Genomic DNA, 13,442 nt, shown 5'->3' with positions numbered 1-13,442 from the left:
CTTTAGAAATTTCACATTGGTATCTTCTTTGCATTTTGTCAAATTTGCAGTGAAAGTGTTCTTAAAATGAACAACATGTGCTGGTTTAACATCTGAGACAGCTATAACATGAAATATATGGCAGAATGAAGGTAAAATACAGCAGGAGACAATTCTCCCCCAAGGAGTTCAGTCACAAATTTAATTAATGCATTTTTTTTAAACAAGCGTCATCAGCATGAAAGCATGTCCTCTGGAACCATGGCTGAAGCTGAAGAGGCATATGAACCTTTAGAACATCTGACACATAAATATCTTGCAATGCTAGCTACAACAGTGCCATACAAATGTCTGTTCTCACTTTCAGGTGACATTGTAATTAAGAAATGGGCAGTATTATCTCCCACAAATGTAAACCAACTTGTTTCTCTTAGCAACTGGCTGAACAAGAAGTAGGGCTGAGTGGACTTGTAGTCTCTAAAGTTTTACATTGTTTTATTTTTGAATGCAGGTTTTTTTGTACTTAATTCTACATTTGTAAGTTCAACTTTCATGATAAAGAGATTGCACTATAGTACTTATATTAGGTGAATTGAAAAATACTATTTCTTTTGTTTATCATTTTTACAGTGCAAATATTTGTAATCAAAATATAAAGTGAGCACTGTACACTTTGTATTTTGTGTTATAATTGAAATAGATATATTTGAAAATGTAGAAAAACATAAAAAATATTTAATAAATTTCAGTTTGTATTCTATTATTTAACAGTGCGATTAATTGCAATGAATTTTTTTAATTGCAATAAATTTTTTGAGTTAATCACGTGAGTTAACTGCGATTAATTGACAGCCCTAGTGCATATCCTTGATTATTCACAATCTCAAAAGCAGTGAGTCACTGCTTCCATGGGTGGCGCGTGAACCCACACTTCGGGGAGGCTAGCTCCCAGCCCAGCCCCACTCTGCCCCTTCCGAGGCCCTGTCCCTACCCTACCCCTTCCACGTCCGTGCCCGCCCGCCAGAGTCCCGAGGCCCCCCTCCATCCTCCTGCCAGAAGAGTCCCAGCCAAACTGCCCCAAGCACCGGCCCACACGCCCAAGCTGTCCAAATTCCTGGGCCATTGGCCAGACTGCCCTAGCTGCACCAGCTGACCCGAGCACTGGTCCGCCCGCCCCAAGTCCTGGGCCAACAGCTGCTGTGACTCCCGGCTGGCCCAAGCACTGGCCTGACCCCTCAGGCCACCAGCCGGCTCAACTACTGACCCAACCCGAGCTGCCCCATGCCTATGGTCAGCCTGAGCAGCTGGCTAACCAAGCTCTGAGCTCCAGGCTGCTGGCCTGAGCTGAGCTCCTACCGGCCTTGGGGGAAAGGGGATGCGAGGGTGGGGTCTCAGGGTGGAGCAAGGGTGGGCCACGGCCTGGGTTAGGGATGGCTTAGCCTTTCCTGGCCTATTATACACGCTGCCCATGTCTGCTTCCATCTGTATTCTCAGATGTAACACATCAGCCAGTAATTATGAGGGATCCAGGCCCTTGAATCTGGGCCATGAGCCCCCAGGCAGGACTGAGACTGTGGCCACAACCAACCACTCACCCAAAGATGTGGAAAAATGGGTTAGTGAAGCTCTAGCTCACTAAGGGCCCACAAAGCTTCTGTTTGGAGGAGATGTCCCCTGAGTGGCAGGGACACATTACTTAACCAGAAAGAGACACAGGAAACTGTGCCTGGCAGATGCTATGGGCCCTGCCTAGTTGCCTGATTCCTGAGCCCTGCCTGTTCCTGGTTCCTGCGCTCCTTATCCCAGAACCCTTGCTGTTGCCAGTTCCTGCTTTTCTGCCTCATTCCAGGTCTCTGCTTCTATCCTACCCTGACGCTGACTCCGGCTCTGACCTTTGGCTTGGCACCTGACTCTGACCCTGGCTCTGGTTTCAGGTGCCTGACTCTAAGCATGATTAGGCATGATTGCTCACACCCTGGTCCCTACAGAAATACTGATTGGATGCCTCTTCTCAGAGCTAGTACTGCTGGAGATGACAACTCAGCATTGTGAGGGACATGGCGGGGCAGCAATTCTCCTCCCCTGCTAGTGGTGTACAAGACATGTTAGGAGAGAGTTCAATTTTCACATGCACTGAGCCAAATTCTGCTAGAATAACTTATCACTGACACTAATGAGCAAATGGCAGCAGAATTCACAAGTGCCATAGCTGACTAAACATATATAGTCCCAAGAGGTAAGTGTATAGGTGTGAACATCCTACTCACATTGTGTGATCAGTTGATGGCCTGTGGTTTTCTTCCCCAGGATGCATGGTTGCTCCATTTCCAAGGCCCCAGCGGAATGCACTAGTGGAATGGACTGAAAGAGTTGCTGCTGTCACTTCTGTTGCTGGTTGGTACCATTCACACAGGTTTTCACCTTCAAAATCACAAACTTCCACGACTTTACAAGACAAAATTAAAACACTTAGTATACGTCTACAAACGGGGAATGATCAGACAGTTGATGTTCAGGTCGAGTGAACAATATGGGTATAAAAGAATTTCAGTGTCGTTTCTTTAATTAGTATTTATACCGTATCGACAAGCATGGCTTTTCCCTATTGGTACAATACCAGTCATACTCACTATATTATTGGCTAAGAAACCAATTCTAACCAGGGGATTAAAATAAATCATTTGAACTGTTATTCACCTTGGTTTCTACCAGATCACATTATATATGAAAAGGACCCATTTCCTCTGGTGATGTCATATGCCAAGATATCAGTGTAAAAGCCATTAGCTATTAGTGTGATAGCAACTTTATGAAGGAAACTCAAAAAGCAAATTAGTTTTATTTTAACAATCCAAATCATATCTGAATGCCTTACAGTAATGCTGCCATTTGGCATTGGAACCAAAATACTGAATTACCATCTTATTTGGATAGTATTTCAGCCTCCTGTGCCTTAGCTGATCCCTTCCCGAAGATGGGAAAAATGAGTATTCTAGTTGCCCTTTCCCACTCAGTGTCCCCACACACAGAATCTAATGGCTAAGGTTCTGTGTTTGTCATGGAGGTTACGGAAGTCACAGATTACGTGACTTTCCATGACTTCTGCAGCGGCCGGCATGCCTCACCCGGAGGCCACCTGAGAAGCTCAGGCAACCACTGCGCCAGTCGCACCAGCTGCTGCTGGGGCAGTCTCACCCTCCCACTCCCAGCAGCAGGAGTTTGGGTGTGGGGGCGCTCAGGGCTGCGGGTTGGGGTGCGGGGCGGTGCTTACTTAGAGTGGGCTCCCTGGAAGGGCTACAGGAACTCTCCTCCCTCAGCTTCTCGCTCCATGTGCTGCCTGGGCTGGCAGGTACCTCCCCCACAGCTTCCCATTGGCTGCGGTTCCCAGCCAATGGGAGCTACAGAACTGAAGCGTGGGGCAGAGCAGAGGCAGTACGTGGAGCTCAGGAGCTGGGTAGGGAGCCTTCCCCAGACCCGCCAACCCTCCCCCCCACAACATCCGCGGTGCCCCCCAGCCTGTTGTCCCGAGCCACCCCCTCCCCAAGTTTTAGTCAGGGGTATATAGTAAAAGTCATGGACAGGCCGTAATGTTTTGTTTACTGCCCCTGACCTGTCTGTGACTTACTAAAAATAACTGTGACTAAAACGTAGCCTTACTAATGGTCATTTCCACTACTTAGGGAACTGGTCAACTGCAGTGTAACTTCCAAATTATTTTTTAGAAACTCCAAATTTGCCTTTGTGGTGCAGGATGAGTCCCTGTCAGGTTCCAGGACTTTCAAACAGATTAGCACAGTTTAGTTCAGGGGACTGCTCTGAGGATTCTACAGGGGCATGTGAAAGTTGTATTGCTAACCCATGCAGCTTGTAAAGGTTGGTGCTGCTCAGGGCTCGTGTACACTAACAGCACTGCAGCTGTGCCACTGTACCGCTTATTGAAGATGCTACCTATGCTGATGGGAGAGCTTTTCTCATCAGCGTAGGTACTCCACCACCCCGAGAGGTGGCTATGTCAACGGCAGAAGTCCTCCCACCAACATAGCACTGTCTACAGCGTGGGCCAGGTCACTATAACTACTTCGCTCGGGGTGTGGGTGACATAGTTATGCTGCCATAAGTTGGTAGCGTAGACCAAGCTTTAGATGATCTCTGTATTAGTAAGTAATAATGTGTGAGGAGAACATGTTGTCCTGGGGTAATCTCTTTGGGGGAGTAGAGGTTGGGGAATAAAGAGGTGGGGGGGTGCGCTAACAGAGCAGCTTTATTAGTTTAAAAAGTTACAGTAAAGCGAACCACAACCAATGTCTCTGCCTAATTATCCATAAGATTAATGATGCTTTCTGACAATGATAAGTGGCACAGTCTAAAGTACCACACATATTTTTTTTACAGTTTTGTGTGTTTTATAAATATTATGTTTTAAACTGCAATTGATAGTGGATAACACCCTCCTGTGCACAGATTGCTGCCTGCAGGACGTACACCGGACCCTTGCTAAAACACGGGATTTGGGATCCATGCCAAGTACCGCGTTATAGCGGGGACCGCGTTAAAATGAAATTACTGTATACAGTAAATGTCACATCCATAAAGTATAGAAAACCTTAGAAAATAAACTCCTACTTGAAGGAAACAATAAACGAGAAAAAAAGTATTGCTTTATTAGAAGTTTAAAGTAGACATTACAATAAACTAGTCTAGTGCTGTTTCCGCTTAGCTGTGCTGTTTCCGCTTAGCAAACTATAAAAGACTACGTAGCTGCATAATTTTTATAGGCTCAACGTCTTGCATCTCAAACCATCTCAAAGCAGTCTCTAAGCCGGCTATGGTCGCAGTTGACGTTGGAACGATGTCCACTTCATCTTCCTCTTCTTCTTCCACAGTGAAGGCCAATTCTTCAGCTTCTGGAATGTCGTTTGGTCGTAATGTCTGAAGAATTTGGTCATCCGTTAGACTTTCAGCAATGGGACAAAATTCTTCTGCTTCATCGTCGCCTCTTATCCAGGACTCGATATTTTGTGGCAGAACAGTTACCCCGAGCCCGGACAGTTGCTGGCACAGTTCCTGCATCCACTCCATGTCTGTTTTTCCAACTTCCTCCTCTGTAAATCCCTCAAAGTCAAATTCCTCGTCAGACTGTGATCTGCTTTATTCATTTTCTTCCAGGAGCGGGTGGCCAAACGACTCTCTCAGTCCCACCATCCAACAGCGGTTTATCGTTTCAGTGCTTAATAAATTCCAGGAATCACCACCAATGTAAAAGAAGTCTTTTATAGTCCACTTCTTCAGAAAATTGGTGACAGACAACTCGCTTTCTATCATTTGTCGTACCAAGTTCCGTCGATAGCGCTGTTTAAAAATGGCAATAACACCTTGATCAAGCAGCTGGATTTTGGAAGTCGTGTTTTTAGGTAAGTATTCAACCCGTATTTTACCGTCATGGGTTCTGAGTCTTTTGGCCGGAGGATGCACAGTTGTCCAGCAAAAGAATGGCCTTTTCTTCTAAGCGTTTTGCCCGCAAATGCTTTGGCACAGAAGGGACAAATTTGGTGAAGAACCATTGTTCAAAAATCTCTCTTGTCATTCAGGAATTTTTGGAGTTCTTATAAGAAAATGGCAGTCAATTCACATTTACATGATGAAAGCACTGAGGCATGCGAGACTTTCCAATGCACAATGGTTTTACTTTATGCTTGCCTGTTGCATTCACACAAAACAATAAAGTAAGACGATGTTTTGCCTGTTTATAGCCTTCTTTCTTACATTCTTCTGTTCTGACAGCCAGGGTTTTATCGGGCAACATTTTATAATAAATTCCTGTTTCGTCTTCATTGTAAACCTGTTCCTCCGAGTAACCCTCTGCCTGTAAAATTTCCCTCAGCTTCACAGGGTATGGTTGCATGGCATCAGCATCAGCAGAGTATTTTTCTCCCAAAACTGCAATCTGAGATATTCTGTGTCTTTTCTGAAATCACCATAGCCAACCCGAACTCGCCTTAAAATTGCTGAATTCATCATTAAGTTCCCGGTCGAATTTTTCCACTTGCATGGCTATAAGCGGACCAGAGATCGGAATGCCTTTCTGCTGTTCTTGCATAAACCACATGTACACCGCAGAATCAAGATCAGCATCATTCGCTAAACAGGCTCATTTTCTTTGAAGGCCATGCTCTTCATCCAGGTTATGAATGTAAATTCCGAGGTTGTCAGCATTCTTTAGCCATCCACGAAAGGTGGACTCGTTAATGCCAATATCACGGCTAATCTTTGCCTGGGTTTTGCCATTTCTAAGTCGTTCGACAGCTTCCAATTTCTCCTGCACCAAGTAAGCCTTCCTTTTGCATGACATTTTTGACATCTTTCTAAAGATAAATACTGTACCTGTACATTTTTATTACATTATATTTGTATGGCGTTCTAGGCCTACAGCAATCGTCTTAGGGCTTGTCTACACTACCACATGGGGTCAATCTAAGATACGCAACTTCAGCAATGTGAATAGCTGACGCTCTCCCGTCGACTGCGCTTGCACTCCTCGTTCTGGTGGAGTACTAGAGTCGACAGGGGAGCGCTCAACGGTTGATTTATTGCATCTATACTAAAAAAAATTGTACTGTACAGTACTTAAATTTGGGATCTATGGACGTGACCGCATTATATCCGAATTTGCCTTATATAGATGCACGTTCTAGTGTGGGTCCGATGTACTTCAGGCCTATTCAGATATTGCCATTCAAGCGATGAATTGCAGTCATTTCTGTGGTGACTGCAGACTTCAGATTGCATGCAGTAGACTAAGCAATATTCTCCATAGCTTTTATCCTCCTGAAGAGATGAAGGGTGACTTGGAAGACAGACTTAAAGTGAATCTGTGAGAAAAAACTTGTTCTACTGAGTGAACTCTGCTTTATGCTAAAGTTTCATTTCAGTGTTTCTCATCAGTAACTAGAGCTGGATGAATACTGCATGAAAATGTCTATCAATATTTGAATTTGTAAATCACTTCCACTTTTTCCATTTGGGTTCACTTACCATGGTCAATCAGTGGCTAATGTTTTGCTGGAACAAATGTTAACAGAAAGTAGATCTCAAAATCACATATGAGTGTATTTGTGGACAGTATATTTTACATTCATACATACACAAACAAAATGCTTTATAAATACTCACACATTTAATCAGGAAAGAAAAACAATACCATGTGATTTGTCTGACCAGTCATAAGCATACAACATCTTATTTTTTCAATATTCATAATCAATCTATATAGGAAAAAGCTGAAGAGATTTGTGAAATTAAAATCAAATAATTTTGAAGAAACTGCTATATTCAAGGAAGTTTCATGAGTATTAAAAATAAAAAAATATTTATTATTATTTATTTGTACTATGGTGATGCATAACAGCTGATTGTATTCAGTGCTGAACAAACATATAGACTAGAGTTGGCTGGAAAATGCTGTTTTACTGAAATCAAAATGTTCCATGGGAATGTGTTGATTTCAACAAAGTTTCATTTAGAAAAAAATCTAAATGAAGCATTCAACAATATCACAAACATTTAATTTCAACATTTTCAGAACCGAATGTTTCCAATTTTCATTTTGAAACTGCTTTTCATGACAACAATTTTCTTTTCTATTATGATTTTTTTGAAAGTGGAAATCAAAACTAAATGTTTTAATTGAAGAAAAATTATTTTTTTAAAAAACTGTGGTTTTGTGGCAAATTTTGAAATTCAATGTTTCATTCAAATTCAGAATGAAAACAAATTTAGAAATTGCAGAATTTCCCATAACCTGGAAATTCTCCTTTCCCACACCTCTAATATAGACACAGTTCCTGTCCTGAAGGGGCATCTAACTACATTTCCTATTGTGAACTATCAGACCAGGACTGTCTAGGACTATATTTTAAGGCACAAATATAAAGCAATAGATTGATTTCTATTATTAAGTATCTTGATAATAGAAATCCATCAGGAGCAGCCAACAAGTTACTTCCTTGTAACTCTTTTGGTTATATTCACTCTTCCCTGCATGCCATATTATCTTAATTTCTTGCTCACCAACAACTGCCTTGCTGAGCAATAATTACTGGTTCAATTAATTTGAGAAACTGTATTTTTTTAAATGGCTATGTATAGTAACCAAGCACTAAGTGATGTAAGCTTTTGAGTAAGTAATTTGAGTTGAAATATAAAGTGTCAAGTCCCAGTCAGCACATTGGAAGGTTGAAGATGCATAACATCTCGAATTCCCATACTACAAAGCTGAAGGTTAGTCTTCTTTGGGGAAGCTTATATGAAGATTAATGCCAGGACACAAATACAGAATAACAAATGAAGATATGGAATAATTAAATATGTTTAATATCTCAGAATAAATTAGCATAATAATTAGTTCACTGACCACAAGAGGACTCATCAGACTTATCAGAGCAGTCAGGTCTGAAATCACATCTCTGGATCATCTGGATGCAGTGGCCTGTTTCTCTACAGACAAATTCCTTCTCTGTGCAATTGTTCGTAGGGAGTGTTGCAGGAACTGAAGTTCCTGAGGGCGTTGATGAGATAGTTGGCAAATTTCCTTATGAAAAAAATAATTCAAATAATGTATTTATTCAACAGTTATTTGATCTCTGCACCTGAACTGTGGAATTGCTGTGAGAATCTCCTCCTATCTAACATCCCTTTATTATCATCTCCTTGCTGTTCTGTCCATTAAAAAAAAATACTTTGACAATCACCTTCCTGTCCCACCACTCTGACTGCGTCTTGCCAATTTCCTCTCTACTGGATTTCTTTCTCATGAGGCTTAAGTACCTAATTCCCACAGTCCACTCCCAGCATCTGGCAGTCAGAGGCCAGGGACACCCTGACCAGCTTTGCTAATAGCCATTGATGGACCTGTCCTCTATGAACTTATCTAATTGTTTTTGAACCCCTTTATAGTTTTGGCCTTCACAACATCCCATGGCAATGAGTTCCACAGGTTGAGTGTACATTGCGTGAAGAAGTACTCCCTTTTGTTTTCTTTAAACCTGCTGCCTATTAATTTCACTGGGTGACCTCTGTCTCTTGTGTTATGAGAATGAGTAAGGAATTACTTATTAACTTTTTCCACACCTTCTCAGTCACATCCCCCATTAGTCATCTCTTTTCCAAGGTGAAACATCCTAGTCTTTTTAATCTCTCTTCATATGGAAGCTGTTCCATGCCCTTAAGCATTTTGTTGCCCTTTTCTGAACCTTTTCAAATTCCAATATATCTTTTTTGAGAAGGGGAGACCACATCTGCATGCAGTATTCAAGATGTGGGCATACCATGGATTTATACAGAGGCAATATAATATTTTCTGTCTTCTAATCTATCCTTTCTTAATGATTCCCAACATTCTGTTTGCTTTTTTGACTGCCACTCCACAATGAGCAGATGTTTTCAGAGAACTATCCAAAATGACTCTGAGATCTCTTTCTTGACTAGTTACAGCTAATTTAGATCCTATCATTTTGTATGTATAGTTTGGGTTATATTTTCCAATGTGCATTACTTTGCATTTCCCAACATTGAATACCACCTGCCTTTTTGTTGCTAAGTCACCCAGTTTTCTGAGATCCATTTGTAACTCTTCACAGTCTGCTTTGGACCTAACTATATTGAATAATTTTGTGTCATCTGAAAATTTTGCCACCTCACTGTTTATCCCTTTTCCTAGCTCATTTATGATCATCCCACTATTCCATTTTTTATCCATCTTCAGCCTCCTCTGTTTCTTCCTACAAACTCACCACTGTTTGTGCTGGGGCCTTGTCCCCTGAAGCTCTATCATTTGGAACAGACTACTTAAATCTTCTGCCTCCCTGTCTAGTTTCATATGTCACCTGAAGACATTTGCTCCCTTGTCTATATCTCTTAATTCCCCCCACCACCACCATTGCAGATATTTTTACATTAACTTTGTATCGTTTAACTTTAGACATTGTTTGTGTGAAAGATGTTATACAAAATAAAGTTGTATTGTGCACTATTTAGATTTAAAAAAGGGAAAATGATCCATGAGAAAAGCATCCAGCATGCACAACAATCCTGCTGGACCTAATAATTTTGCCTAGAAGTTTTTGCATGTTAAAACTAAGTTTGTCTGCATGAGAGCCTGCTAAGATAGCAATTCTAGGAAAATCATTTTGTGCTAAAATGTCTGCAGTTCTACTACTCTCCGTTACTACTGTGAGGTATGTCTACACTACGAAATTAGGTTGAATTTATAGAAGTCAGTTTTTTAGGAAGCATTTTTATACAGTCGATTGTGTGTGTCCCCACACAAATGCTGTAAGTGCATTTAGTCGGCGGAGTGCGGCCACAGTACCGAGGCAACTGTCGACTTCCGGAGCGTTGCACTGTGGGTAGCTATCCCACAGTTCCTGCAGTCTCCACAGCCTATTTGAATTCTGGGTTGAAATTCCAATGCCTGATGGGGCAAAAACATGGGCAAAAACCCCCTTTGTTGATTTTAATTCCCTGTAAGCCAACCTTGTTAGCCATGTTGTCAGTCGCGCCCTCCCTCCGTCAAAGCAATGGCAGATAATAGTTTTGTGCCTTTTTTCAGTGCAGACGCCATAGCACTGGGAACATGGAGTCCGCTCAGATCACGGCGGCAATTATGAGCACTATAAACACTGCGTGTATTATCCAGCAGGATATGCAGAACCATAACCTGCAAGAAAAGCAAAACCCCGGAGGAGGCGACTGCAGCGCGGTCACGTGAGTGATGAGGACATGGACATAGACTTCTCACAAAGTACGGGCCCCTGCAATGTGCACATCATGGTGTCAGTTGGGCAGGTTCATGGCATGGAACACCGATTCTGGGCCCGGGAAACAAACACAGACTGGTGGGACTGCATAGTGTTGCAGGTCTGGGACGATTCCCAGTGGCTGCAAAACTTTCACATGCGTAAGGGCACTTTCATGGAACTTTGTGACTTGCTTTCCCCTGCCCTGAAGTGCAAGAATACCAAGATGAGAGCAGCCCTCACCGTTGAGAAGCGAGTAGCCTTCTGGAAGCTTGGAATGCCAGACAGCTACCGGTCAGTCGGGAATCAATTTGGAGTGGGCAAATCTACTGTGGGAGCTGCTGTGATGCAAGCAGCCAACACAATCACTGAACTGCTGATATCAAGGGTAGTGACTCTGGGAAATGTGCACGTCATAGTGGATGAATTTGCTGCAATGGGATTCCCTAACTGTGGTGGGGCGATAGACGGAACGCATATCCCTATCTTGGCACCGGAGCACAAAGGCAGTGAGTACATAAACCGCAAGGGGTACTTTTCAATGGTGCTGCAAGCACTGGTGGATCACAAGGGACGTTTCACCAACATCAACGTGGGATGTCTGGGAAAGGTACATGATGCTCGCATCTTCAGGAACTCTGGTCTGTTTCAACAGCTGCAGCAAGGGACTTACTTTCCAGACCAGAAAATAACCGTTGGGGATGTTGAAATGCCTATAGTTATCCCTGGGGACCCAGCCTACCCCTTAATGCCATGGCTCATGAAGCCGTACACAGGCACCCTGGACAGTAGTAAGGAGCTGTTCAACTATAGGCTGAGCAAGTGCAGAATGGTGGTAGAATGTGCATTTGGGCATTTACAAGGTCACTGGTGCAGTTTACTGAGTTGTTTAGACCGCAGCAAAACCAATATTCCCATTGTTTTTACTGCTTGCTGTGCGCTCCACAATATCTGTGAGAGTAAGGGGGAGCGTTTATGACAGGGTGGGAGGTTGAGGCAAATCACCTGGCTGCTGATTACGCGCAGCCAGACACCAGGGTGGTTAGAAGAGTACAGGAGGGTGTGGTGCGCATCAGAGAAGCTTTGAAAACCAGTTTCATGACTGGCCAGGCTATGGTGTGAGAGTTTTGTTTGTTTCTCCTTGATGGAACCCCTCCACTGGGTTCACTCTACTTTCCTGTAAGCTAAGCACTCTCCCCTCCCACTTCAATCACCGCTTGCAGAGGCAATAAAGACATTGTTGCTTCACATTCATGCATTCTTTATTTATTCATCACACAAATAGGGGGATAACTACCAAGGTACCCTGGGAGGGGTGGTGCAGGAGGGAAGGACAAGGCCACACAGCACTTTAAAACTTATTGAATGCCAGCCTTCTGTTGCTTGGGCAATCCTCTGGGGTGGAGTGGCTGGGTGGCCGGAGGCCCCCCACCGCATTCTTGGGCATCTGGGTGAGGATGCTATGGAACTTGGGGAGGAGGGCAGTTGGTTACACAAGGGCTGTAGCAGCGGTCTGTGGTCGTGCTGCCTTTCCTGCAGCTCAACCATATGCTGGAGCATATGAGTTTGATCCTCCAGCAGCCTGAGCATTGACTCCTGCCTTCTTTCAGCAAGCTGATGCCACCTACCATCTTCAGCCTGCCACCTCTCCTCGCGGTCATATTGTGTTTTCCTGCACTCTGAGATTGTTTGCCTCCATGTATTTTGCTGTGCTCTGTCAGTGTGGGAGGACAGCATGAGGTCAGAGAACATTTCATCGCAAGTGCGGTTTTTTTGCCTTCTAATCTTCGCTAGCCTCTGGGAAGGAGAAACATATGCAGCTGGTGGAGGGGGAAAAAAAGCGAGAATGGTAGTTAAAAAGACACATTTTATAGAACAATGGGAACACTCTTTCACAGTAAACCTTGCTGTTAACATTACACTGCACATGTGCTTTCATTACAAGGTCACATTTTGCCTTTTATTGAGGGTATGTCGGTTTGGTGTGAGAGATCACTCACGCAGGGCCAGGCAACAGAATTCGGCTTGCAGGCAGCCATGGCTTCTTGAACCTTCATAACATGTGGGAATGGTTTCAAAGAGCAGCACCCTCCTTTCCCATATGAAGTAGCCGTTGGGTTGGCCATTTAAAATGGGTTGGCAATTTAAAAGGAGGGGATGCGGTTTCTGGGTTAAAGTGCAGCAGAAACCCAACTAAGCCCCCCCCTGCCCCCCTCCACACCCAATTCTCCGGGATGATGGTGTGGCTAACAGTGGGGAAGATTTCTGTTCAGCCACAGGCAAACAGCCGAGTAGGAATGGGCAATTCTGCATATCCGCTTACTACAACCACCCTATTTCAACTAGGTGACCAAGAATGATATCACTCTCCTGAGGATAACACAGAGAGATAAAGAACAGATGTTTGAATGCCAGCAAACACCAGGACCATACACTGCAATGCTTTGTTCTGCAATGATTCCTGACTACATGCTACTGGCCTGGCATGGTAAAGTGTCCTACCATGGAGAACAGAATAAGGCTGCCCTCCCCAGAAACCTTTTGCAAAGGCTTTGGGAGTACATCCAGGAGAGCTTTTTGGAGATGTCCCTGGAGGATTTCCACTCCATCCCCAGACCCGTTAACAGACTTTTCCAGTAGCTGTACCAGCCGCGAATGCCAGGGCAAATT

General features: G+C 43.5%; 1 protein-coding gene across 1 annotated transcript in view; it reads right to left on the bottom strand.

The window, feature by feature from the left end:
• The window catches only part of MALRD1 (MAM and LDL receptor class A domain containing 1), a gene marked incomplete at both ends in the record, with an annotated part of 444,317 nt that overhangs the window by 296,302 nt on the left and 134,573 nt on the right, over positions 1-13,442 (bottom strand). The window contains 2 exons of the mRNA XM_084621129.1: positions 2,247-2,424; positions 8,390-8,566. Of these exons, the coding sequence (XP_084477255.1) occupies positions 2,247-2,424; positions 8,390-8,566 (355 nt within the window). The remainder of the gene's footprint in view (positions 1-2,246; positions 2,425-8,389; positions 8,567-13,442) is intronic.

The sequence above is a fragment of the Lepidochelys olivacea genome (genome assembly GCF_965140295.1).
Source record: "Lepidochelys olivacea isolate rLepOli2 genome assembly, chromosome: 2".
Classification (NCBI taxonomy): Eukaryota; Metazoa; Chordata; order Testudines; family Cheloniidae; genus Lepidochelys; species Lepidochelys olivacea.
Note: the sequence above shows the minus strand (reverse complement) of the source record. Positions and strands in the feature narration are given on the sequence as shown.